General features: G+C 33.9%; 5 protein-coding genes and 1 non-coding gene across 8 annotated transcripts; 2 read left to right on the top strand and 4 right to left on the bottom strand.

Annotated features, from left to right (window-relative positions):
• Window positions 1-2,971: 2,971 nt before the first annotated feature.
• On the top strand, window positions 2,972-4,578 carry LOC120283430 (glutathione S-transferase 1-like). Its single transcript, XM_039290111.1, has 3 exons — window positions 2,972-3,192; window positions 3,288-3,336; window positions 3,895-4,578. The coding sequence occupies exons 1-3, from the start codon at window positions 3,046-3,048 to the stop codon at window positions 4,365-4,367; spliced, it is 669 nt and encodes a 222-aa protein (XP_039146045.1). The 5' UTR covers window positions 2,972-3,045; the 3' UTR covers window positions 4,368-4,578.
• Window positions 4,579-5,068: 490 nt separating this feature from the next.
• Window positions 5,069-6,529, top strand: LOC120283555 (glutathione S-transferase F13-like). Its single transcript, XM_039290260.1, has 3 exons — window positions 5,069-5,290; window positions 5,374-5,422; window positions 5,506-6,529. Exons 1-3 carry the CDS (start codon window positions 5,150-5,152, stop codon window positions 6,006-6,008), a joined length of 693 nt encoding a protein of 230 aa, XP_039146194.1. The 5' UTR covers window positions 5,069-5,149; the 3' UTR covers window positions 6,009-6,529.
• A 372-nt stretch (window positions 6,530-6,901) lies between these two features.
• On the bottom strand, window positions 6,902-6,972 carry TRNAG-CCC. Its single transcript has one exon. It is a non-coding gene; the product is annotated as a tRNA-Gly (tRNA).
• A 136-nt stretch (window positions 6,973-7,108) lies between these two features.
• On the bottom strand, window positions 7,109-13,196 carry LOC120283785 (ATP-dependent DNA helicase Q-like SIM). Its single transcript, XM_039290523.1, has 14 exons — window positions 12,353-13,196; window positions 11,988-12,207; window positions 11,792-11,902; window positions 11,397-11,586; window positions 10,927-11,272; window positions 10,354-10,547; window positions 10,070-10,126; window positions 9,880-9,960; window positions 9,440-9,503; window positions 8,951-9,050; window positions 8,780-8,863; window positions 8,160-8,340; window positions 7,606-7,701; window positions 7,109-7,473 (listed from the first exon to the last, which is right to left on the bottom strand). The coding sequence occupies exons 1-14, from the start codon at window positions 12,945-12,947 to the stop codon at window positions 7,177-7,179; spliced, it is 2,616 nt and encodes an 871-aa protein (XP_039146457.1). The 5' UTR covers window positions 12,948-13,196; the 3' UTR covers window positions 7,109-7,176.
• Window positions 13,197-13,842: 646 nt separating this feature from the next.
• LOC120249484 (ATP-dependent DNA helicase Q-like SIM) lies at window positions 13,843-20,929 on the bottom strand. 3 transcript variants are annotated; one of them, XM_039258010.1, is made up of 17 exons: window positions 20,832-20,929; window positions 20,118-20,724; window positions 19,788-20,007; window positions 19,597-19,707; window positions 19,229-19,418; window positions 18,971-19,097; window positions 18,620-18,907; window positions 18,067-18,260; window positions 17,793-17,849; window positions 17,603-17,683; window positions 17,156-17,219; window positions 16,663-16,762; window positions 16,496-16,579; window positions 15,911-16,091; window positions 15,357-15,452; window positions 14,958-15,230; window positions 13,843-14,644 (listed from the first exon to the last, which is right to left on the bottom strand). In XM_039258010.1, exons 2-17 carry the CDS (start codon window positions 20,686-20,688, stop codon window positions 14,594-14,596), a joined length of 2,688 nt encoding a protein of 895 aa, XP_039113944.1. In that variant the 5' UTR covers window positions 20,689-20,724; window positions 20,832-20,929; the 3' UTR covers window positions 13,843-14,593. The 3 variants fall into 3 exon arrangements, with proteins under 3 accessions (XP_039113944.1, XP_039113943.1, XP_039113945.1); XM_039258009.1 differs by having other exon boundaries at window positions 18,620-19,097; XM_039258011.1 differs by lacking the exons at window positions 13,843-14,644; window positions 15,911-16,091 and having other exon boundaries at window positions 15,090-15,230; window positions 18,620-19,097.
• A 962-nt stretch (window positions 20,930-21,891) lies between these two features.
• LOC120283414 (vesicle-associated membrane protein 724) lies at window positions 21,892-24,469 on the bottom strand. Its single transcript, XM_039290098.1, has 5 exons — window positions 24,097-24,469; window positions 23,314-23,455; window positions 23,074-23,194; window positions 22,324-22,386; window positions 21,892-22,252 (listed from the first exon to the last, which is right to left on the bottom strand). Exons 1-5 carry the CDS (start codon window positions 24,293-24,295, stop codon window positions 22,094-22,096), a joined length of 684 nt encoding a protein of 227 aa, XP_039146032.1. The 5' UTR covers window positions 24,296-24,469; the 3' UTR covers window positions 21,892-22,093.
• Between the last annotated feature and the right edge of the window lie 2,493 nt (window positions 24,470-26,962).

Raw genomic sequence — 26,962 nt, 5'->3', positions numbered from 1 at the left:
TTTTAGAAGTGAAAAGAAGTTACTTTTTATAGATTGACTCACTTCCCCCCACTTCAGTAAAAAAAAATACTGAAGTGAATTTAGTTCAAAATTCACTTCAGGATAAATAAATACCAAAAATGAGAGAAGTCAGACCACTTTTTCTCATTTCCGTCCACTTTTCCCCTAAATTGTTCATCTGGAAGATGACGCCCGCCAAACTGCCCACATAACTCTTATTTGCATAATATAAGCATTGGCCAACCTGATTAATTTGTGTGTTTTTTTGTGGTTTGGTACTGAAAACAGCAGAGCATATTATTTATTTTGAATTGTCACAAGAACCAAGGAAGCTGGACAATGGTGATTGAATTCCTAGATGTTGAGACTAACATAATGCAGGTTTTTTTACAAACATGGAGCGGAGTGGTTAAACTTGATGTTAATGTTTTATTTAAAAACTGGGATCCAAATTAATTACATGAGAATTTATCATCAAAATCTGCAACACGTAATGGAAATGGAGTATACATGAAAAATTAATTCGGAGTTGAACAAAGGAATTACTACATGTTCCACCTACTGTTCCCATTCTATATTACAGTTTTTAATGATGCATCTTGGATGCAGGATTCACAACAGGATAATTTTGTCTAGATAATATTATTATCTTGCCGCAGCTCAAGTAGAGACTAGATTACAAACTGTGGCTGTTGTTTTGTAAAAATAATATATTTATAAATATGGACAAATCACATGTTAGGGACATGCATGGTTACAATTGTTAACGGGACGAACACTTTGTATATGGATATCAAGTCAATAGACCAAACGATTGTTGACATTTTTTCTAATTTTTTTAAACTAAAATGTAATAGTTAAAAATATTATTCATATTATTTTGAAAATAATAAAAAATTTCCATATGATCCTAAACTGATGCTTTTAACCAAAACATTACACACGCAATTTTAGAAATTATAAGAAATTATATAAAATTTTGAATTTTTGTAAGGTTACACACATATATATACTGATAGATATTTGTTGTATAAATATTTAGCAAGGCCCTTTTTGACTAATCAAGCTCTGATGTAAATAAATCTTACACAAAGTCATTAAAATAATCCATATTTTCCAATGACTTTACTTTTGATAGTGATCTAGATTGATGGCAACACATATATATTGACAAACTGAGAGCCAAACATTTTCAACATCATCATAATTATTTAATCATATCACGAAATAACAATTGTTTACTATTCATCCTTTAAAACTTGAATGATTTTCTGAGCTATAAAAGTCTATTAATATAAAAATGTAAATATAAAACATATATCAAATACAATAGTTTTTATAAATACCATAACTTATATTCCCAATATAATAGATGTTATCACAAAATTACTGGTGCAATTATATTCTATTCAATAAAATTATTTAATTTTTTTTAAAAAATCTTCTATACCAATTGAAAGAATTATAGAAAGTATTTATTTTTTTAATAAAATTAAATAGATTACATGTTAAGAACCTGTAAAGCATGAAATTAATATTTTTAATATATTTATATTCTCACTTTGCATAAGTTATAATTTAAACCAATAGCTTTAGTAAAATAAATACTTTGCCTAAGAGTGATCTGATCTGATTTGATGAAAAACTATAGGAAAAACATTTTTATTTTTTCTAGATATATAAATTATAAAATTAGTTTAAAAAGGAAAAAAAATTCCATCTATGAATGGTCAGTAGTCCTATGCTACCCACCCAAAAAAATTTTGATGCTATTCTGGTACCCCTCCCTCTATTTCTTTGGTAGTTGTTGTCCTTGTGGAAATGGGGAGAAATCATGACATGTCTACACATGACTTTATTTTTATTTTTATTTTTTTTTTTGAAAAGGGTGCACATGACTTTTCTCACCAATTACTCATTTTATTGAATTCTATTAGTATTATGGATCAATAATAAATTAATATTAAAATAATAATAATAAAATTAAATGTACCAGTCCTGATTGTAATACCTAACATGTCCTTTTTAAAATATTTACATTAATTTATGTATTCATATAAAATGGAAAAAAAACTATTTAATTGACATTTTATTCCCCTCTTTCAAATGTCTGTGTACAAATTCTAGCTCTGATTAATCCATTATTCAAAAAAATATATAGCGAAAATCATTAAAAAAAATTTATTATGTATAAAATATTAAAAAAAATATTATAATGATTATTTGTTTCTGACAAATACAACAAATGTATTGATCATGCACAGTTAAAAAATTAAATATTTGATCATGTATTTTTATCTGATTGACCAACACAGAATTTAGACTACAAATCAGTACTTACAACTAAAAGTTTGTTCTTACATTAAGAGACCTTTGGTTCTCAAATTGAGGATGAGGAGTTGAATAAAAATAAAAATGAGAGAGAGTTGAATAAAAATTTAAATAAAAAATATTTTTAATCAATATTTAATATGAGAAAGTGATTAATTGGATTGAAAAAAATTTATATATATATATATATATTCGAGATTAAAAAATAATTATTTTTAAATTATAAAATATTTTGAGTATTGTTATTTATATTAAACTAAATATTTTATTTTAATTATTATTTATTATTAAAACAATATATTTAATTATTATATAGATTAAAATATTATTTAAATTATTAAATCACAAAGTAATAATTCCCACTTTAATCCAGAAATCAAACGCCTCCTAAACTCTTTCCTAGCGGGCTAATACAGTTTAGCTAAAAGCTTATGTTACAATCGTTCATTTTTAAAATGGTATTTAAATAAAAAATAAATAAAATGATGCGAATTAACAGGAATATCACGAGCAAGACACAGAGCGACAAGTCAACATTCAAAGCTTCCAGAGAGTTCTGTCTTTAAATCTCTACGCTCTATCACAAGAATGCAGATCCCAAGGCAAGGCCCCCCAAAGTTTATAAATACAACCATTTCCGTAAACAGTTCATCAAACAACTCTCACTGAAAACAGAGTCGAGTTAAAAGAGGACTTTAAACCAAAAAAAGAAAGATGGTTTTCAAGCTGTATGGGTCTCCGATGTCCACGTGCACCGCACGTGTGAAGGCGGTGCTGGAGGAGCTCAACCTTAAGTACGAGCTCATCCCGATCAACTTCGGCACCGGTGAGCATAAGCAACCGCCTCACATCCACCGCAACGTGAGTCTGTTTTTATTGTTTTAAATACTCGTATGATGGATTTCCACTGACGATCTATCATTAAACGTTCACCGGTGGTGGTTTCACCTTCGCAGCCGTTCGGGCAAGTGCCGGCTTTGGAGGACGGTGATCTCACGCTCTTCGGTGAGTTTTAGCCCTTTATGACCGTCTGATATTTTTGAAGAAGAAATTAAAATTAGCACATAAATAATCAACCGTTCACCAACAAACCACGTGTTAACCACGCAACAAACAGGAAGAATATATATATAAAAAAAAAAATTTAAAAATATACTCTATATAATTTTTCTCTGTTTTTAAAATTTTTTATTCTTTTATGATATCAAAAGAAATATTTTAAAACACTTTAAAAATATTCTGTGATATCAAATTATTTATTAATATTAATTAAGGTGTAGGACAGACTGTTGTTTATTCTTTTGTGGACTTTATGTTTGGTTGCGTGTAAGACTTATCCATATATTTAATTTTTTCATAAACGCATTTTTTTTTTTTATCATTTTAAATCTATATTTTTAGTAAATAGATTAAAAAAAAAATAGTAAAAAAAATTTATAAAAAAACAAAAATAAGCTAAATAATGTTAATAAAATTTTTAATTCTACGTAATTTTTTTACTCTTCATAACATGATCAATAATAATAATAATGATAATAAATGTTTAATTTGTTTGGCATGTAGAATCAAGGGCAATCACAAGGTACTTAGCAAACAACTACCATAGCAGTGGAGCACCAGATCTACTGAAGAAGAATGACCGCAAGGCTGGAGGAGTAGTTAATGTATGGATTGAGGTGGAGAGCCAGCAGTTCAACCCAGCCATCTCCCCAATCTTTTACCAGATCTTTGTGGCACCACGCTTCGGCGCTGCCCCGGACCAGAACATCATAAAAGACAACGTAGATAAACTGGCCAAAATTCTTGATGTTTATGAGGCTAGACTTTCAAAGTGCAAGTACCTTGCTGGTGATTTCTTCAGCCTTGCAGACCTGCATCACATTCCATACACTTACTATCTCATGGCCACTCCTCATGCATCACTCATCAATTCTCGCCCTCATGTTAAGGCCTGGTGGGAGGATATTTCCTCCAGAACTGATTGCAAGAAGGTCACTGATGACATGCAGGCAGCTGCTGCCTCTGCTTCTAAATGAGCCTTCAGATCATGCTTCTTGTTTGTTGCCTCCTTCCTTAAATGAAATGTGACTAATAAAGAGCTTGTCCTTCTTAGACTTAGTTCTCCCTGGGAGTTGTTATTGTTGTTGTTGTTGTTTTAATCCATATGTATCTTTGGATGTCATGTCTGTCTGGTGTTATCTTTATTTGATTATGTAATAAAAAGAGTGGCTTCTTGTTTTTACCTAATGTTTTGTGTGATTGTTGTATATTATTACTGTTAATGTGTTAATGGAAAACCAAAAATAAATAAGTAAATAATGGTTTGATATATATTGACCATGACTTGCTGCAATATTTCATCAATTATTAAAAAGCTACTAGTTGCCTGCCTGCCTGCAAGACTACTACTTATCTACATTGACCAACCTTTTCCTTCTAGAAGATATATACTTTGATTATTTTAATATTTTAATTGTAACAGAAAGCAAGTGCACCAGCCACCAAATTATCCATATTATTATAATTCTAAACTTGTTTTCTAGACACTGATGATGTGGGCAATGAATGAAAAAAAAATGAAAGGAAAAGCCAAACAACACAGCACATCTCCATAATTGCAAAACATACATTATAATAATTAATAAAAAAACATGATACAAACTAAAACAAAATCACACAATTTAACTAATAATAATAGAACAATATCATGTATATATATATATATATACATATCCATCTAATAAAAAAAGCTTTTAAAGCTTTTAAATACAACACTCATTCCTCTGCTCAAACAGAGAGAAACAAAGAGAAAACAGAGATGAAGTTATACGGACTGGAAGTAGCAGTAGACACAGCAAGAGTAATGGCAACTCTAGAAGAGATGGCCGTCGACTACCACCTGATCCCCATCGACCCTGAGGCTGGAGAAACCAAGCTCCCCACCTACCTCTCCATCAACGTATGTAATATATACTCCCTCACTCCATTCTATTAATCACCTTCATTCAACTTCACTCATTCATCTTCATCTTCAAATTTCAGCCTTTTGGCCAAATACCAGCTCTCCAAGATGCCCACCTCACTCTCTTTGGTCACCTTCTCACTTTCATTCTTCTTTTCAAATTCCATATATACATATATATGTATGAACTATGAAGTTGTTTTGATGTGTAGGATCAAGAGCAATATCAAAGTACATAGCAAGGAAGCACAAGAGGATGAGCAAGGATTTGATAAGAGAGAGTAACCCAGAAGAAGAAGCAATGGTGGAAGTGTGGATGGAGGTGGAGGCTGAACAGTATGAGCCGGTGATATCTGCGCTGATAAACTATGTCATCGAGGTGGGATACTTTGGTAAAGTTGAAGATGAACAAGTGATGGCCAAAAAGGTTGGTGATTTAGAGAAGGTGCTTGATGTGTATGAAGAGAGGTTGGGGAAGAGCAAGTACTTGGCTGGAGATTTCTTCAGTCTTGCTGATTTGCATCACTTGCCGCAAACTCACAGGCTCATGGCTTCACCTCGTTGTGCGTTGTTGATAAATTCTCGGCCAAAGGTGAGGGCTTGGTGGGAGGATCTCTTGTCTCGGCCTGCTTGCAAGAAGGTCACTGAAACCATGGATGCCTGCGCCATTGCTTGGAAAGAGAAGAAGAAGAAGAACAATAACAATGAATCTTAGTGTTTTCTTTTCTCTTTCTTGATTTCTTGCTTGTTGTGTTTTGATTATTAATTGAATAAATGAATGGATATAATAGTACATTAATAAGGGTCAGAGAGGAGGAGGAGGAGGAGGAGAAGAAGGGGGGTAAGAAGTGAGAAGCTTGAGATGAAGAGATTGAAGGGAAGCTGAGAAATGGAGAGCTTCATCCATGGCTTGTTGAGAAGCAGATAAGGCGTGTGCCATGGCTAAGGAAGGGAAGTAGTTGGAGTTGAGTTGGAAGAGGATCTTGTCATGTCTTTCTTGGAGTCTGATAAGGCGTTCTTCAGTTTGTTCCAGAGCGTTGGTGATGAGTTTTAGTTTATGGAGGATGAGCTGGCGGCGTTGCCATTTTCGGAGCTCCGGCAAGCTGGTGAACACGGCGAGGGTGGCAGCGATGGTGGAGAAGAAGAAAACAGGACCCATTGATAATAATTGAAGTAGAATATAGTTGAGTTATTTGAAGTGGATGGAAATAGAATATAATCATGGATTGGGATGCTTTTCTTTGTTGTGAGGATTACTACTTAGAGAGAAGAGAAGGAAGTATTTGAGTACACTGGTTCACTCCAAGTATCAATTAACTATTATTTATTTATTTATTTTAGTAAAAATAAATAAATCACTGATTTATGCCAGATATATATATATATTTTTTTACAAAGTAACAAACGATGATTTTTATTATTTTGAGTTTTAAATTTTAATTTCAATTAAAATTATTATTTAATTTTAATTCACTGTTTGTCAATAAATAAGATAAAATTACTAGTCGAATTAACAATATGTCATACATCTATATCATAAAAAAAATCAAAATCTCTCAGATAATTACCCGAAATTTTGATCTCAAAATAAAAATGTAGAAGTAACATTGCGCATCCAGGGAATCGAACCCTGGTCAGTACCGTGGGAGGGTACTATGATACCACTACACCAGATGCGCTTCTGATTGAGTTGCCGAATCAAAATAGTAAGTCTGCAAGGTTTAGCATCTAGTATTATTAGTCCTCGGGTAACTAAGATAATGGATCCAAATCGCACTTCACATAAGTTTTACACAGGGAAAAAAATTGATTTAATTAAATAAGTATGATGTCTTACTTGAGTTAAAGATTAACAAATAGTAGATCACAAAAACTACAATATTCTAGTGTTTCACTTTGGCTAATTTCGCAGATAACCTTCCCCTGACCGTGTTTGAATCCCTGGGAGGTCGCTTGGAGCGCATCTTCCTCTTCCGAGACCTGCATTTTGTTCGTTGGAGTCTTTGCCGACGAATCTCAGGATCAGCCCAACCTCGTCCCCAGTCGGAGAAACTTGAGTATGGCTTTTTCTCCGTTGATAGTAACATGTCTCCTTCTGGGTATGCATCCAAGGTTTCCCCAGACTGAAGAAATTCCAATCCCAGTTCTGTTGGTTCTGGGTATTTGATGCAAACGTGCACCTGCAAATGGGTGAGAACAAACACATGGTTCCACAAGGGAATTCTAGAAATAAAGAAATTGGATAGGAATACTTGCATAAGACTGGATTCACAGAATCATAATCATTTAACTCACAACAATAAATAGCAAACCTTGTCAACGTCGCCTTCTCTAATGTACCCCTTATCTTCTAGTATGCGTGCGAGACCTTGCCACCATAGCCGATCACTAGCTGAGTATTTATGAAACTGTCCCAAAAGGTCAACAAAAAGAAAAGAAAATTATGGTCAACTCAGAGAACACAGTCGAAGACCCGCGCTCATATTTGAACTTCTAATCCATTAGATTATTCTTATAATTGTGAATTAAGGGGATCGAACCACTAAGTGATTGTTTTGAATACTTGGCAGTGCAACCATGTTGTATATATAACATTATATAATAGCACCACCAAATTCATTATATTTTCCAAATAAAAATAGTTTTTCAATATTGCTATCGATTGCCAAAAATTATCAACTTCGTCAGAGTTTTGCTACAAAGATAGCCCTATATATGCTATATTCTTTACTGCAAATTAAAAGGTATGGTCTACCACCCCCACATGCTTCGTGCCTCTATTGGGATGCAACCACAGCTGTATCATGTCAAGCATTCAAAACATGTAATGATAGGCATTCAAGCTCAAGTTCTATTAACAACTTACCCGTTGCCTTATTTTACTGACAAGTGTCTTGAAATTGGGTCTCTCTAGGAAATTTCGATTACTGCTTTCACCATACACTGCATTGACACCCATATATTCAGCTTTCACTACCCTAAGAAAAATGGCCGCTTCTTCCTTTAGATTTTGAATTTTTGGCGGTCCACCAACACAGACATCACATCTGCATGTTAAAACTTTAGAGGTCAAATTCTTTATTTTGGAAAACAACATCAGTTCCATAGGATATACAAAAGATGGCAAGGTGAGACAACCTGCAAAATAAAGGAATTATAATCTGTGCCTACTCAGCAACAATAAAAAATAAAAAATAAAAAATAGGAGAATCAACCACCAAAGAAAAGTAAATGCTTCAACTTTTTTTATAAAAGTAAATGCTTCAACTTGGCACATGGAAACCAACAAGAATTTCTGCAATGTTCTTGAAAGGGCAAGTCAGTATGTGGGCACTCAAGATATAATGAAGTATAATGGCAAAAGCTCAGGGACCACATCCGTAACTTTATACAACTTGAGCTCTATTTTATAAAGCAATCAATAGCCATTGCGCCATAATAAATTTGCATAAATGAATTGAGAACAAAAGGGAGGGAAAAACGTACAAATGACATCTTTCGCTAGTAAGCTCCTCACCAAAGTACTTCACCAGTGTCCTCGATCTGCACACTGAATTATTCATAGCATATCTACAAAATAAATAGAGATGCACCCATTAAGTCCACATTGTTAGGAAATAATCAAAACCAGATGCCTTAGATGGGTGAGCACATTACCTGAAACAGTCAGATAGCATTCTATAAGCTTGTTTCGTCTGTTCTTCACTTCTTTGACTAGGAAGAAGTGTTGGTATTCTAGACAAGTTCACATATAAAGCTGCATGAGAAAAGCCACAAATTTAGAAGCATTTGAACAAGGCAAGTTTGGAAAACATAAAATCAATGAACTTAGTTTCCAACATTTACCACCTGACATGTCATTAACCTGAGAATGAATAATAATTCCTTGGCACAAGGAATATAATTTAAAAACAATAATAAAAAAAATAAATAAATAAACAACGCACTCAAATACCCGAGTGCACATTTGTTGTCTATAAAAATGAAACTACTATGCTATTATAGAAAAAATCAAGTCTTATCTTGCTTCAATGCTAATAAATAATTTACAGGACGAACCTAGAGATCACTGGGTAAGCATTCAGCAAACATAATAGACCAGATTGTCATTTAAATTCACAAAACTAAGACTGTGCATTGACTCACTACAATCTGATAGCTTCCCATCCCTTCCAGCTCGACCTGCTTCTTGATAATATGCTTCCAAACTCTGAAGTGAAAAAAATCACAAAAGATTAACAGGAAAATATTATAAGTGATGATAAATAAAAGAGAAAATATATATCGCATGATTTGATTTCACTTTCCAGTGTCACAAACAAGCTATGACAATGACATGGTTAACAGTTTCTCAAGCATACTCAGTGTTGCAACACAAACTGTTAAATACCACCAGAAAGGAACTATTTGACAATCTGTAGCTAAGCTCTATGAAACATTAGTTACAAGAAAAGGCAAGAATCTGCTTAAAGCTAAGGATTCAAATATTTTAAGTTACTCAAAATATTTGTTAAAATAAAATATAAATGCAAAGATTTTGGAAAACACGCAAGTTCTTTACTTAAGTTTCCTCATAAAAATGTTACCTGTGGCCAACCATAATGGATAATTCTTCGAACATTTGACTTGTCAATACCCATACCAAAAGCAATTGTTGCCACAACAACCTGAAGATCAGAGTATAAATAAAAACTTACATTTAGATAACAAGTAAAATCAAATACAAATCAAAATCATGTTGTACAACGATTACATTAAACATCAATTTCGCATTACCTGCAACTGGTTGCGGTGAAATTCATCATGGACGCGTCTCAAATGGGATTTTGGAAGCTGCACATTTTTCTTTAATGAGTCCATTATGTACAAGAGAAAACCACTTCAAAATGCAATGTAATGTGTTTATCTCTGAATAAAGCAACATGCAACATTAAAAGTGAACATAGCATAAATGAAAGCAAAAAAATGCAAAATAAGCAACACAATAGCAAAGGTTACACCCAGAACAGATGTTATATAATGGATCACATTTAGGCGGATGATATAAAAAAGAACAGCACCTTTGCGTGATAAGCTGCAGCTCTAACACCATGTCTTGAAAGGTATTCTGCTACTTTTAATGTTTCTTTCCTTGTGGGTACATATACAATTGTAGGGCCTTGTTCTAAAGATGCTTCTTTGCTAGGTATCACTGATGCTTGACAAAACTCAGAGCTTGCAGATAAAGGATTTCCAATGAATTCACCACATGAAACTGCAAAAGAGTTTTGATGCATAAAACTATTGAATAGATTGCATACATAAATACATCTCAGATCATAATTCATTGTGGTTCACAAGATGCAAATCAACTGGTTTTTCACTAAACAACTGTATAATAAAGAAAATGGTTATGTGTGTGTGGGATTCAACTTGGTTAATATGATTGTTGACAAATTCTTATTAATGGAAAAAATAACAAATAATAATTGCATAAGTTCGTTCAACTCATTGACCGAGTATATGGGAAAAGACATGGCATAAAGACTCATAAATTTATCAGGGGAAAACACAATAAACAATTCAACAATTATGAAATGTATGTATCGCAAAATTTAACAGGGAAGGAACACTACAATCTTTTAAATGAATACCATCAAAATCATCTACGTATAGAGTGTTGTCTAGCTCATCTTCAAGAAATTCAACTGTCAGCTTGTTTTTCCCACAAGAAAATGCAGAATCGTCATCTGTTGAATCTATATCATTTGTATTGCCACCATCATGATCATAGTCAGGATTCATATCAGATGAGAATGATTCCTCGCCAACAGAGCTGTTATCATCTAATGATCTGCTGGAGAAGTGAGAATCTTCATCTATATCATTTGAGCAGCCTGATTTTTTTATTTTTACCCTCCTTTCTACAGCATAAGTTTCTATAAGTACACGAAAATCCTTTTCATATGATGATACAGAAGATGTCCTGCTGTGCTTCACCTATTAAGTAACAGGGAAAAAGGTTTGTGACAAGGCAGAAAAGAAGCTGAAGCAAATAATTACTTGCACCACATATGGTAAACAGCCAATCTACTGGTATTGCAGAAACGAAAAAACAACTCACTGAAAATTGAAGATTTGGTCGGAAGAAAGACGTAAGGATTATCTTTGTTTCATTTGACATGTGCAATGACTTGACAATGTCTTCTCGAACAGGAATTGTTGCTGTAGCTGTTAGTGCTATTAATGGGATATCAAACTTCAAGAACTTTAACTTGCTAGTGCTAAAATTTTCTCGCAAGACAGACAATCGCCTGATCAATTCAAGAGGAAATGCCGTAAGACAGTCCACCTTTCATTTTTTTTAGTTAAGTGAGCCAATAAAGTATTATGCACCATCATAAATCACTAGTTGTATATGTTTAGCAGAAAAAAAAAATCTATAAAACAAATACTTCAACAGAATAAAAACATTTACTCATTAAATTCAAATATAGGCCCTGAAGAAGACGAGTGGACCTGTAATCAGGTCGAAAATCATGTCCCCACTTAGAAACACAATGCACTTCATCAATAGCAAAGAGCGCAATTCCATGACTCTCAGCAAGCCTCTTGAGTGGTTCTATGAGCCTGCACTGAAAGATCTCAAAATGTAAAAATAGTCAAATAGGGGGGAAAATACACCATGAGTCGCAAGTGAATGTTAAAGTTCTACCTTAACACTGTCTCAGGGCAGACATAGACAATGCTATATATACCACTCATGGCTTTGCTCTCAACACTGCTATCAGGTTGTCCCGATCCTAGGAAGCATGCTGACACCCCATGCTTAGCAAGCTTTAGGCACTGATCATGCATCAAACTAATCAAGGGTGAAATGACAACAACAATTTTCCCAGACAACAGTGCAGGAATTTGGAAGCAAAGAGATTTGCCTGCAAGATTAGTAGCACTTAAAGTTACAACTCTTAAATTCCAATCCCAATTTATTTATTTATTTTATGAAATAGATGTACAAAAATGTTCAAAAAAGATCAAGAATGCAAAAACTATAAGAAAACCTCTCTTAAAGGAATATACCTGATCCAGTAGCGGCAAGCACAAGGCAATCTCTGTTCGTCAACCAAGCCTCCAAAGCTTCTTTTTGGAAACTCTTCAATGATGAAAACCCAAAATGCTTTCGCAAAATACCAGAAACCTTCTGCTCCCATTCCAACTCAACACCTCCACACTGTGAGCTACACAACTTCGGCTTTACAACATTAGTTTTCCCCTGCAATGTCAGCACAGGCTCTGCAGCTTCCACATGAACACCAAATTCCTGCTTAGAAGATTTGGCAGCAGGCTCAAATCGAGCCTGAATTTTCATATGCTTAGAAGAGGAGGCATCACAAGAACCACAAGAAAGGCTCCTTTTTTTCTTATCACTAGGACAAACATGATCTGTGATGTTCGATTGCTTCAACCTGCGCAAGCCCAGAGTTCGCGGCTGGGCGGTAGAACAACAATCCAGAGTCCTAGTTCTATCACAAGAACCATTCAAGATAAACTCCAGAGCATCATCAAGACAAGGACCAACAACTTCAGTGGCCTTCACAGCCTTATCAAATGCAAAACCCATATCAATCAGTTCAGCAATGACATGATCAGCAGATACATCACCATTCCCAACCATTTTGATTGAAAAAGATCAATTAAATTAAACAAAAATCTAGAAAAACAAAAACAAATAAAGCAAAATCACTGATTTTGGATTGAAATTATAGAACCCTAATCGGAGAAGAATGGCTAGGGTTTGATGGAGATCGAGACGCAAATCTTCGAAGCGGGAGAGCCAAAAGAGGGCGCCAAAGTTGAAGCGAGAAAGCGGATCCAGGGTTGATGATTAGGATCGGGTTTCGGATCTTTACCTCAATAGGATCCGGATCCGAAATATCGACTAAATTCGCTGTCATTTCTATTGTTAGGGATTGTCATAATTAAGAATCACAGTGTTTTTGTAAGGAGGGAAAATGGTTTTTAAATAATATACTGAGAAATCATCATAATGATAACAGCTTCTCGATACATTAGTATCGGAGCACTTGTTGCCTATTTATTAAAAAAAAATCTTCAAAACAAAGCTTTGCAATATGTAGCAGCATGTGAATATTAATTTTGAATAAGTCTTTAAATTCAAGCAGGGCAAAAAAAAATATAAATCTATATTAATTTCCAGAAAATAGTTTTACATTTTTTACCCAATCATATCAATTAAATGGCTGAAATATTATAAATGTAAATAAATAAATAAGTCAAATATATTATATGAAATGAAAATTGTGAAATTGATCAACAAAGTTTTTTTTTTTTTGGGATTAAATTAACTTTTTCTGTTATAATTTAGAAAGAAAATAAAATTAAATTAAATTTTAGACCATATTATTTGCCTCAATACCCATTAAATATGAATTATATTTATTTGAGTTAATGTGGGATTGACAGCTAAATTTAAATTCATTAATAGAATAGGATATTTTTTTTGTTTGGTTAAGAAAACTACATAGTAGCTAATATATATTTGAATAAAGTGAATAAACCACAAATTTATTAAAATAAAAAGAGTACGGAGAAATACAGCGGTCTGAGACAACAAGAAGAACTAGAAATAAAAATGGTCTGAAATCCTCACCAGAGATGAGGAGAACAGCAAATAGAACAATAAAAAAGTAAAGAGAGACAACAAGAGTAAGGTAATAGGCTGATCGGCGAAAGCTACCGTCTGGAGACATAGGCCTTGCCCAACAGCAAATAAAGAAAAACTACTCCGAATCAGTAATTTGCGCCGAATCGCCTATATGATCTGTATGTCTGGTGCTCAGGAAGTTGAGGGAGCGCTTGATTCTTTGGGAGGCCTCTGAAGTTTCTTGCTGATGAGACCCGGTATTTGTTGAAAGCCAAGAGAGCAGGCGAGCAGCATATTAGCAGACTTGTAAATTATAGTAGCTAATATATTGCATCAAAGAAAGCTAAATACACCGAAGCCGAGAAAACAAAGAAAAACGGAGAAGCAACTAGACCAACAACAGAGAACAAAAAAGAAACAATTAAAAGAAGAAACCCAATCTAATACAAGCTTTCAAAAGCCACTCTGACAACTCCATTCCTATGTGAAACAAGGATAACTCATGAGAATATCTTCCTTGAGTTGCAAGTCTATCTACCAAGTGGTTCCAATCCCTTGGAATGGTTTTAACTTCCATGCCTCTCATATGATTTTTCAGTTGCCATATGTTCACAATCTGTGAAGACAAAATCAACTTGAAGATCCTCATCCACAGATCAGAAAATCATGGTTGATAAAGAAGAAGCTCGCTCCTCCTGTTTGAGTTTCTGCAATCCAGGAAGCGTCAGTGAATAAACAGTAATTAAAAATAGTAGAATTTAAACAATTGATAAAGTACTTTATTTTATCAATTGATAGGATGCCCAACATTAGTTCAGTGCAAAAGCAAAGCCATAGAGTTTAGCAAGCTGCAAGCCATAGAGCTGATATGTTGTGTAGTTTTATAGAATACAAGTTGATGACTCCCTTATGTTATTCTACATAATTAAATTCTTTACACTATAGATTAACCAATTAGTAGATCACACAAACGAATAGGGTAGTATTCTAGCGTTTCTTTTTGCCTAATTTGGCGGCCACCTTTCTCTTGACCTTGTTTGAATCCCCGGGAGGTCGCTTGGAGGGCATCTTCCTCTTCAGAGACCCAGATCCAGATTTTGTTTGTTGGAGTCTTTGCCGACGAATCTCAGGATCAGCCCAACCTCGTCCCCAGTCAGAGAAGCTCGAGTACGGCTTCTTCTTTTTCATTGATAATAACATGTCTGCTTCTGGACATGCATACAAGGCTTCCCCAGATTTAAGAAATTTCAATCCCAGTTTTGTTGGCTCCGGATACTTGATGCAAACGTGCACCTGCCAAATGGATGAGAAAAAAAACACAGTTCCACATTGGAATTCTGGAAATACAGAAATTAAATAGGAATACTTGCATTCACGGAACCATGAGCAATTAACTTTCACAACAATAAATATTCAGACCTTGTCATCGTCGCCTTCCCTTATGTACCCCTTATCTTCTAGTATGCGTGCAAGACCTTGCCACCATAGCTGATTACTAGCTGAGTACTCATGAAACTGTCCAGAAAGGTCCATAAAAAGAAAAAAGAAAAACATGGTCAACCAAGCGAAACCAGTGGAAGACCTGCTTATAATCGAGCTGCTAATCCATCAAAATATTCTTGACCACTAAATGATGTTTTGAATACTTGACAGAGCAACCATTTTGTCTATATAATGTTATATAATAGCAAATAGAAAAGGTTATATAACATCCACCAATTTCATTATATTTTCCAAATAAAAACAGTTTTTCAATATTGCCATCTATTACCAAAAAATTATCAACTTCGTCAGAGTTATACTACAAAAATAGCCTTATATATGCTATATTCTACATTGCAAATCAAAAAGTATGGTCTATCAGCCCCCATGCTTCGTGCCTTGATTGAGATGCAGTCGCAGCTGTATCATGTCAAGCGCATTCAAAATTCGTAATGACAGGCATTCAAGCTCAAGTTCTATTAACAACTTACCCGTCGCCTTATTTTACCGACAAGCGTCTTGAAATTGGGTCTCTCTAGGAAATTTCTATTACTGTTTTCACCATACACTGCACTGACATCCATATATTCAGCTTGAACTACCCTAAGAAAAATGGCTGCTTCTTCCTTTAGATTTTGAATTTTTGGAGATCCACTAACACAGACATCACATCTGCATGTTAAAAGCTTAGTGGTCAAATTCTTTATTTTGGAAGACAACATCAGTTACATTGGATAAACAAAAGATGGCAAGGTGAACCAACTTGCAGAAGAAAGGAATTATAATCTGTGCCTACTCAGTAATAGTAAAAAAAAAAATTAGGAGAATCAACAGTCAAAGAAAAGCCTAGGCTAAAACTTGGCACAAGGACATCAACGAGAATTTCAGAAATGCTTTTGAAAGGCTAAGTCAGTATGTAGGCACTCAAGTTATACTGAAGTATAATGGCAGGCGCTCATGGACCATATTCACAACTATTTATATCTTGAACTCTATTTTATAAAGTAGTCAATAGCCATAGCATCATAATAAATTTGTATAAATGAATCAAAAACAAAATGGAGGGAAAAACATACAAATGACATCTGTTGTTAGTAAGCTCCTCACCAAAGTACTTCACCAGCATCCTTGCTCTGCACACTGAATTATTCATACCATATCTACAACATAAATAGAGATGCACCCATTATGTCCACATTATCAGGAAATAATGAAAACCAGATGCCTTGGATGATTAAATTACCTGAAACACTCAGATAGCATTCTATATGCTTCTTTTGTGCGTTCTTCACTTCTTTGACTAGGAAGAAGTGCTGGAATTGTAGATAAGTCCACATATAAAGCTGTATGAGAAAAGTCAAAAATTTAGAACCATTCCAACAGGATAAGTTAGTAAAACATAATATCAATGAATTTAATTTCCAAAATTTACCACCTGACTTGTCATTAATCTGAGAATGAATAATGATTCCTCGGTACAAGGAATATAAATTAAAAACAATAATAAGAAAAAAATAATAAACGGAGCACTAAAATAGCCAATTGCATATTTATTTATCTATAAGAATAAAACCATTAGACTAGTCTCGAAAAAATTAAAGTCTTATCTTGCTTCAATTTAATATATAATTTACTTGATGAGCTTAAGGATCACTGGTTAAGCATTCAGCAAACATAATAGACCAGAATGCCATTTAAGTTCATAAAACCAAACTAGTGATTGTGCATGTACTCACTACAATCTGATAGCTTCCCATCCCTTCCAGCTCGACCTGCTTCTTGATAATATGCTTCCAAACTCTAAAGTAAAAAAAAAAAATCACCACAGATTAACAGGGAAATATTATAAATAATGATAAAAAAAAAAAGGGAAAATATACATCGCATGATTTGATTTCACTTTCTAGTGTCACAAACAAATTATGACAATCACATGATTAACAGTTTCTCAAGCATACTCAGTATTGCAACACAAACTATTAAAGACCACCAGAAAGGAACTATTTGACAATTTGTAGCTAAGCTTTAGGAAACACTAGTTACAAGAAAAGGCAAGAATCTGCTTAAAGCTAAGGATTCAGATATTCAAAGTTATTCAAAATATTTGTTAAAATAAAATATAACTACAAAAATATTGAAAAACCTGCAAGTTCTTTCCAAGAGTTTCCTCATAAAAATGTTACCTGTGGCCAACCATAATGGATGATTCTTCGAACATTTGACTTGTCAATACCCATACCAAAAGCAATTGTTGCCACAACAACCTGAAGATCAGAGTATGGATAAAAACTTACATTTAGATAACAAGAAAAATCAAATCAAAATCAAAATCATGTTGTACAACGATTACATTAAACATCAATTTCAAATTACCTGCAACTGATTGCAGTGAAATTCATCATGGACGCGTCTCAAATGGGATTTTGGAAGCTGCACATTTTTCTTTGATGAGTCCATGATATACAAGAGAGAACCACTTCAAAATGCAATGTAATGTGTTTATCTCCAAATAGAGCAACATTAAAAGTGAACATAGCATAAATGAAAGCAAAAATGCAAAATAAGCAACACAATTGAAAAGGTCACACCGAGAACAGACATTATATAATAAATCGCATCTAGGCATGTGACATGAAAAGAACAGCACCTTTGCATGATAAGCTGCAGCTCTAACACCATGTCTTGAAAGGTACTCCGCCACTTTTAATGTTTCTTTCCTTGTGGGTACATATACAATTGTAGGGCCTTGTTCTAAAGATGCTTCTTTGCTAGGTATCACCAATGCTTCACAAAACTCATAGCTTGCAGATAAAGGTTTTCCAATGAACTCGCCACAGGAAACTGCAAAAGAGAATTGATGCATAAAACTGTTGAAAAGATTGCATAGATGAATACATTTCGGATCATAACTCATTGCAGTTCACAAGATGAGAAAATGGTTGTCTGTGTGGGATTCAACTTACTTGCAATATGATTGTTGATGCATTCTTAGTATGAGACAACAAAATATCAAATAATAATTGCAGAAGTCCATTCAACTCCTTCACTGATTATAAGGGAAAATACATGGCATGATACACTCATAAATTTTTATCAGGAGAAAACACAATAACCAATTCAACGATTACGAAATGTCCATAAGCAGATGCATATCGCAAAATCTAACAGGCAAGGAACACTAAAATCTTTCTAATGAATACCGTCAAAATCATCTACAAATAGAGCATTGGATAGCTCATCTTCAAGATATTCAACTCGAAGCTTGTTTTTCCCGCGAGAAAATGCAGAATCATCGTCTGTTGAATCTGTATCAGGACCATCAGCACCATCATAATCACAGTAACAATTCCTATGATATGGGCATGATTTGTATCCATCAGAGCTGCTATCATCCAATGATTTGCAGCAGACATGAGAATCTTCATCTGATTCCTCTCCATCAGAGCTGCTATCATCTAAGGATCTGCAGCAGACATGAGAATCTTCATCTGATTCCTCTCCATCAGAGCTGCTATCATCTAAGGATCTGCAGCAGACATGAGAATCTTCATCTTCATCTATAGCATTTGAGCAACCTGATTTTTTTATTGTTACCCTCCTTTCTACAGCATAAGTTTCTATAAGTACACGAAAATCCTTTGCATATGATGATTCAGAAGATGTCCGGCTGTGCTTCACCTGTTAAACAAAAAGAAAAAAAGGTCAGTGACAAGGAAGAAAACTGGAAAAGAAGCCGAAGCAAATAATTACTTGCACTACATGGTAAACAACCAATCTAGTGGTATTCTAGAAACGAAAAAATAACTCACTGAAAATCGAAGATTTGGTCTGAAGAAAGAACTAAGGATTATCTTTGTATCATTTGACATGTGCAATGACTTGACAATGTCTTCTCTAACAGGAATTGTTGCTGTAGCAGTTAGTGCTATTAAAGGGATATCAAACTTCAAGAACTTTAACCTGCTAGTGCTAAAATTTTCTCGCAAGGCAGACAATCGCCTGATCAATTTGAAAAGAAATATTGTAAGATAGTCCACCCTTCATTTTTTTTTTTAGCTAAATGAGCAAATAAAGTATTATGCACCATCATAAATCGCTAGTTGTATAAGTTAAAGACATTTGCGAAACAAAACAGAATAAAAAATATTTACTCATTAAGTTCAAATATAGTCTGGACCTGTAATCAGGTCGAAAATCATGTCCCCACTTAGAAATACAATGCGCTTCATCAATTGCAAAAAGTGCAATTCCATGACTCTCAGCAAGCCTCTTAAGTGGTGCTACAAGCCTGCACTGAAAGATCTCAAAATGTAAAAATAAACAAATAGGGGGAAAGACTACAACATGAGTAACAAGTGAATGGTCTACCTTAACACTGTCTCAGGGCAGACATAGACAATATTATATCTGCCACTCATTGCTTTGTGCTCAACACTGCTATCAGGTTGTCCCGATCCTAGGAAGCATGCTGACACCCCATGCTTAGCAAGCTTTAGGCACTGATCATGCATCAAACTAATCAAAGGTGAAATGACAACAACAATTTTCCCAGACAACAGTGCCGGAATTTGGAAGCAAAGAGATTTGCCTGCAAGATTAGTAGCACTAAAAGTCACAACTCTTAACTATACAAAAATGTCCAAAAAAGATCAACAATGTAAAAAAGACCTTGAGAAAACCTATTTGAAAAAAATATACCTGATCCAGTACCAGCAAGCACAAGGCAATCTCTGTTGGCCAACCAAGCCTCCAAAGCTTCCTTTTGAAAACTCTTCAATGATGAAAACCCAAAATGCTTTCGCAAAATACCAGAAACTTTCCGCTCCCAAGAGCTACACAACTTGGGCTGTACAACATTAGTTTTCCCCTGCAATGTCAGCACAGCCTTTGCAGCTTCCACATGAACACCAAATTTCCGCTGAGAAGATATGGTAGCAGGCTCGAATTGAGCCTGAATTTTCATATGCTTAGAAGAAGAGGCATCACAAGAACCAAAAGAAAGATTCCTTTTTTTCCTACTACTTGGAAAAACATGGTTTGTGATGTTCGATTGCTTCAACCTGCGCCTGCCCAGAGTTCGCGGCGGGGCGGTAGAACAACAATCTGGAGCACTAGCTCTATCACAAGAACCATTCAAGATAAACTCCAGAGCATCATCGAGACAAGGACCAACAGCTTCAGTGGCTTTTACAGCCTTATCGAATTCAAAACCCATTTCAATCAATTTCCCAATGACATGATCAACAGATACATCATCATTCCCAACCATTTGGATTGAAAACTATCGATGAAATTAGACAGAAATCTAGAAAAACAAACAAAAATAAAGCAATATCACTGATTTTGGATTGAAATTATAGAACCCTAATCGAAAAAGAATGGCTAGGGTTTGATGGAGATCGAGACGCATACCTTGGAACCGGGAAAGCTAAGAAAGGATGCTTACACAGTGCTTAAATACAAAAGCGGGTGGCATTGGGAAAGTAGTGGAGGGAAAGAAAAGGGAAAATAAAAGCAAAAATAAAGAAAAAGTTGGACCTTTCTTTGCAAGAAAAATGAATATATATATATATATATATGATTTATTAATTATATTTAAAAAATAATAGATAAATAAAATCATTGTTAAAACAGAAAGAAAAAGAATAAAAAAGCCAAACAAAAAACAAACAAACTAAAAAAAAGTAAAAAACCCCGGTTCGGAGAATCTAGAATTATGGGATTCATAAAGACAAGACTGTGTTTGATCTTTGGAAGTGACTCCTCAATAAATCATATAATTATATTAACAAAAATATAACTATATGATTTATTAATTATATTTTTGTTATAAAATGTGTGAGATTTCTAATGTATTAATTATTTTTTAAAAAATAACAACAACGAGCGTCTATCTCCATGACACGTGAGTGTGAGTTACAAAATCACCATGAATTAATTTTTCTAACACACATGAAAAACTTATTTTTAGTACCATTAACCATATAAACCAAGTTGATTTGGCATGTGTTAATTATCATTCATGATTGAAATTATTTGTATGAAATATGACAATAACATTTGTTCATGATAAATTTTATTTAATTAGAATGAATAATAAAATTGAGCTGTAGACAGTCACGGAGTGTAAAAAGCTATAAACTATTAACGGTGTGAGATACGCTTGATATTTTTATGATGAAAATTTATGCATTTAAATCCTCCTATGAACTCTAGAGAATAAACAATATAATAATAAACAAATAAATAAATAAAAATATAATATGGTTTCGGATCATGTAAAAAAAACCATAGACAAAGTGAACCAAGTTACCGAAGGGCATTTAAAAAAATTCCATTAAAAAAATATACAAAAATTTAACCATTTTACCGTTTAGACTGATATCTGCTCAATTAACCATATAAAACTGTTGACTCTAATATTCTAACCTGGTAAATGACAAGGCTTTCATGTGTATTTCTTGGTATAACATTGAAGACCAGAAAGACAATTTTAATAAACAGACAAATTTTCCTCAACAAACTCCATTTCTACACACACAGACACAGACACAAACATAATATCTAAAAACTATGGGCCATATGCAAGCTTGTATCATCTGGAGAAGACTTCACAGTATGTTTTTCACCTGTTCAATTGATCACCAGTAGGGGACGGGTTGTCTTTCTGTCAGCTAATTGTGATCCTTAGTGCAATTAAATCCATGGCAAACAGAAACCCATATTATTAGAACTAGAATCAAGAGAATTCCAAGGACAACCAGCTTAACTTTCATGTTTTGAAGCCACATCTTCTTCCGAACCCGTTGGCCTTTTTTTTTGAAGTCTTGAGCCTGAAATACAGGTGTTGTCAGGTTTAGGGATCAGCAGATGAGCAGGTGCTTAAATCCAGTTCAACAATTACCTGATTGTGCAAATCGGTGGTCTTCTCTTGGAGATCATTGATCTTCTCTCCTCTGTCAATAGCCTACAAGTTGCAGCACATAATAGTACCAATTAGTGGTTTCTAATTTCAAATGAACTGGAAGAAAAGTGGCTGGGGAAAAATGGCTTTTTAGAGCATTGCATGACTATATGTTCTTAGCTTGGCACTTGGTTATATGATTTAAACAAGTTGTTTTTGTTCAATATTAGAATGTCAAAATCATTCAAGCACAAAATGGCATTTTTTTTCTGTCTCAAGGCATAATAATTATATGTTGGTGAGCCTTAGCACTGTATTTTAAGGTTTTTATATGTAAAACACATAGAAACAAATGCATAGACTTGAAAATAAGTGCATAAGAGGTAACACTTTCAAATTTGACAATTGACAGTAAACTATAGGAGATTCAAAACAAATCCAACAACTTTCAAGATAGTTATGGAAGTACATAAACAAAGATAAGAAGACAAATGAGAAACTATTAATATAGCTTGAACCAAACCTCCTGTTATACTTGCAACAAAGAAAAGTTCAACAGTGACTCTAATAACCGGTTATTTGAGTTGAAACTTATGAACTTGATCTCTCTCTGCTACTTTCTAAACATAAGATCAGATAATTAATGTCCAATGCAAAGAACTGGATTTATAGAAGTTCCACATGAGATACATAATACACGTGAACCCAAACTGACTGAACTATAGATAACCTTGAAAACAAATTGAATACCTTGTCTATATTGTCTAACATGATACTTTTGATTTCCGAAACTTGGGCTTTCACTTTCACGAGCTTCTCTATTTCTTCAGCATGGTCAATAATATATTGCATGTGTTCCTTTATAACAGGACTGCATAGCAACAATGAAGTCTTTTACTCGCAAAATTGAAATGCAAAAAGCACAGAGATCAGCAGACTTCCCCAACCTAACAAAGTTTGATAAAGAAAATGAGTATATATAATAGATACCCGAATTCTTTGTTGAGACTCTTGGCAGCTGCTGTATCGGCCTTGCCACCACCATATCTTTTTTTAAAGTCTGCTTTCAAGCGTTCCAAAAAGGCTACAGAGACATGTTTCGGTGCAGATTCCTTTGCAACAACACAGTATGCTGCAAAATTCAGGGTGGTAACCGATTTTAATCCTAACTCTAGAAAATGGAAATACAAAATAAATGAACAAAAAGATCAATTTGCCTCTATGAACATCCTAAAACACCAAATATATTTCAACACAATTAGAAATAACACCACATGACATCATGACCAAGATAATTAATCATCTTAAATTCAAGGAAAAAAAAAACATCCACTTAGAACTCAATGTAATCATACATAAGACTACAACAACAATATCAACCCGATACATTCATAGAGTCACAAAAATTAATGTTTGCATCTCTACCTTACAATGATCTATAACTATCAATATAAATGCACAACAAAAAACCATTATAATGGACAATAAACTAAAAATTTCAGCTGAGTTCATGTATATATATATATATATATATATTCTTAGAAAGGCCTCAATCCAAATTTGCTTAATTAGACAATGTGGGACTTTTAGATCACCAAACAAAAATTATAATTCCTCAAAATAAGAGATTTAAAAAAATTAATTTGAAGAACAAATTTTCAAAAAAAAAAAATGGGAATTTGAGCTACCAAAAAAACGACGATTATAATTTCCTAAACCAAGATGATTCTAATGAGGAGAAAACTTAGGAAAAAAACAAAAAAAAAATCAAACCATAGCCATCGTGGACGAGGAAATTGAAGATGTGTTGATCACAAGAGTAGGCGAACTTGCTATTGGAGGAGGGGAGCTTCTGAAGGCAATGAGCGGCGATGGCGGGGAAGTTTCCGGTGAACTCGGTGTACTCAGCGAGCACCATCGTTCCACGAGCAACGAAGCTATAGATGAACCACCCGCTACGCTCCTCGTCCATAATTCTTCTCCGGATCTAAGGAAGCGACGAGGAGAACAACGGGATCTTGATAAAGAGCGATTAGGGTTTCTGATTTCCCTATTTGGAGACAATTCTCTCGCTTTCGGCGGCGGCGAGGAGGAGATCTGGGTTTCCGCTCCGGAGAAGGGAAGAACCCGCACGGGATTCAGTAGTGAAGCACACTGCCACGCTGGTACTGATGGACAGGGCTGGGAAATGCTGTGATGTGACAAACAGCAAACAGCGATGTTCACCAATGGTAGCGTTCCACGTGTAATATATAAATGTGGTAATGGAGAATGAGAAATACCGGCCCAAAACGTTAGTCCAAATGGTAGAGACTTGGACTTGGGTGACTTCAGTATATGATTTGTAACTCAAATTTTTGTGTATTAAAAAAATACATGTGAAGAGTAATCTATTTTTTCTTATAGGACTCTTCAAGATTTTAGCCGGAACTAATTTATAATATATTTGTAGCTGTTAAAAAATAGAAGCAAAATAAGATGTCAAAGAAAAAATTAAAAAGTGAGAAAGTTTTGTTGGCTCTCAATTTGTGTTTATATTCATGGGGACAAGCTCTATGTATATATATAAGAGGCAAGTGATGTTGGTTTTGTATTTGGTGAGATTGGGTCCAAAGCTTAATTGGGAAGGAAAAGAACTTATTCAATGTTATTAATTGTTGTTATTTTAATTTAGGATGAAGTTCTCAAAGTTTGAAAATTCATGACCAGCATCTTTCTTGTTTTTGGATTCAAGTATTCAACCTGAATGGAGGTAGACCTATTGTGGTTTTTGTAAAATAATTATGTGACACATGATAGTCTCATATAATTTAATTAAATAAAATGTTGGTTGTGTGTTCTATTGGTTTAAGGCTTTTGACATTGGTTGTGGATGATTTTGGGAGGAAGAAAAGAAACTAGGCAGATGCATAACACATTGATGAAACAGTCTTTTACATAACTTCTAGAGAATGGTTTAAAAAAGGCAAGCTTTTTTCCAGCTGGGCCTGAGGGAAATTTCAAATTGAGCCAACGAAGTCAGCCAACCCATTTGATCATCTTAACATATATATAATTTCTAGGTAAGTACTTAACTTTTTAAAATGTATAAAGATTTGATGGTGGCTGTTGGATCTTCAAATTAAGCCAACGAAGCCAACCTTTCACACCTAGTTGGTCCAACCCATTTGACCATCTTGACATATATATATATTTTTTGTATATGTTTTTTAGGTATGTGCTTAGCTTTTTAAAATCTATTGATATTTGATGACAGTCGTTGGATCATGATCTAATGGGCTGCTGTTAGTAGAGGTGATGCGCAGCTACACTCTCAGATATTGTTAAGCACTGTATATATTGTTAGTTATTGTACACAAATGAACAGTTGTTAAATATAACAACTCATTTAACATCCACTATATGACTTTTCTAAATTTCAACTCTATGGCCATTTTTAGAGATTAGATTATAAACATTGATCACATATTAACTACAATGTCAAGGACTCAGTATAGAGATAATGAGAGCGAGTGAAAGAGTAAGAACAAGCGAGAACAAAATTTTTTTACTTAAAAGAATGAACTTTCACTCTGTAATTACAGGGGAAATCAAAAACAACTTCATGCAATATGTTTTGACTTCATAATGGATTCAAGAATTGTAAAACAACCACATTTAATTGGTCTTTCATAATTGTTACTAACTATACTGAAAAAATCACTGAAACAAATGAGGTTTTCCTTTTATCCTTCTTCACCATGTGTCTAAATTCTAATATTGGTAGCAGCTGGGGGAGAAGTCTCGTCACAACCACCGAAAATACTATCTTATTTCACTTCAATGTGTCGTTATAGACTTTGGTTTTATTTGTGGGTGTTCATTAATTTACTGTGAAGGTTGCAAGAGAACAGTGAAAAAATAAGGTTCTTCAAAGCACCGATGTTAAGCTTCAATTTAACTTCTTTATATAATTGTTTGTCTTGGGTTCTTTGTAGTCCGGAGAAGCTCATAAAAACTGGCAAAGCATGATGAGTTATGCCCAGGGAAAAACAATAGGTCAGGGTTACTGTGTAGTTGCCCATACTAAGTGGATTGTTGGTCCTTTGTCTGTTCTTATATTCATCATTTTGTATGTTGTTTGTTGTAGTTTTTTTTGTGATTTATCTATTTTATTAAATAAATAAAAAAATCTATCACTTTATTCTTATATTTAGTTGATCAATTTTACATATTTTAACATTAATTGTTCACTTAGATGTTGTCACTCTTATTCATATTTAAATCTCTGGGGTTTTTGCCCTTTTTAGATATAGTTGCTTACATTTAAACTCAAGTTGTTCTATGAGAGCCATAGGTTGTTAGAGTGGGGATTCAAATTATAGTTGGATAATTAAAACCCTAATATTTTAATTACCAAACTCTTTTGTGCAATTTATTTAGAAATATTTTTTTTTTATACATATATATTTACACATATACTTTTTATTCTTATTCTTATGTTTATATATTTCTTTTAGCTATTCGGTGATAATCTTTTTTTTTTTATTTATTCTGTCTTCTTTGTTAGTTTTTTTCTCAATTATCGAACATTTTTTTTACTTATATAATCGTCCTTCTAATTAGTTGTCCAATTTTCTAAGTTTTTTTTTTAAATTTT

Source organism: Dioscorea cayenensis, chromosome 19 (genome assembly GCF_009730915.1).
Source record: "Dioscorea cayenensis subsp. rotundata cultivar TDr96_F1 chromosome 19, TDr96_F1_v2_PseudoChromosome.rev07_lg8_w22 25.fasta, whole genome shotgun sequence".
Lineage (NCBI taxonomy): Eukaryota > Viridiplantae > Streptophyta > Magnoliopsida > Dioscoreales > Dioscoreaceae > Dioscorea > Dioscorea cayenensis.
Note: the sequence above shows the minus strand (reverse complement) of the source record. Positions and strands in the feature narration are given on the sequence as shown.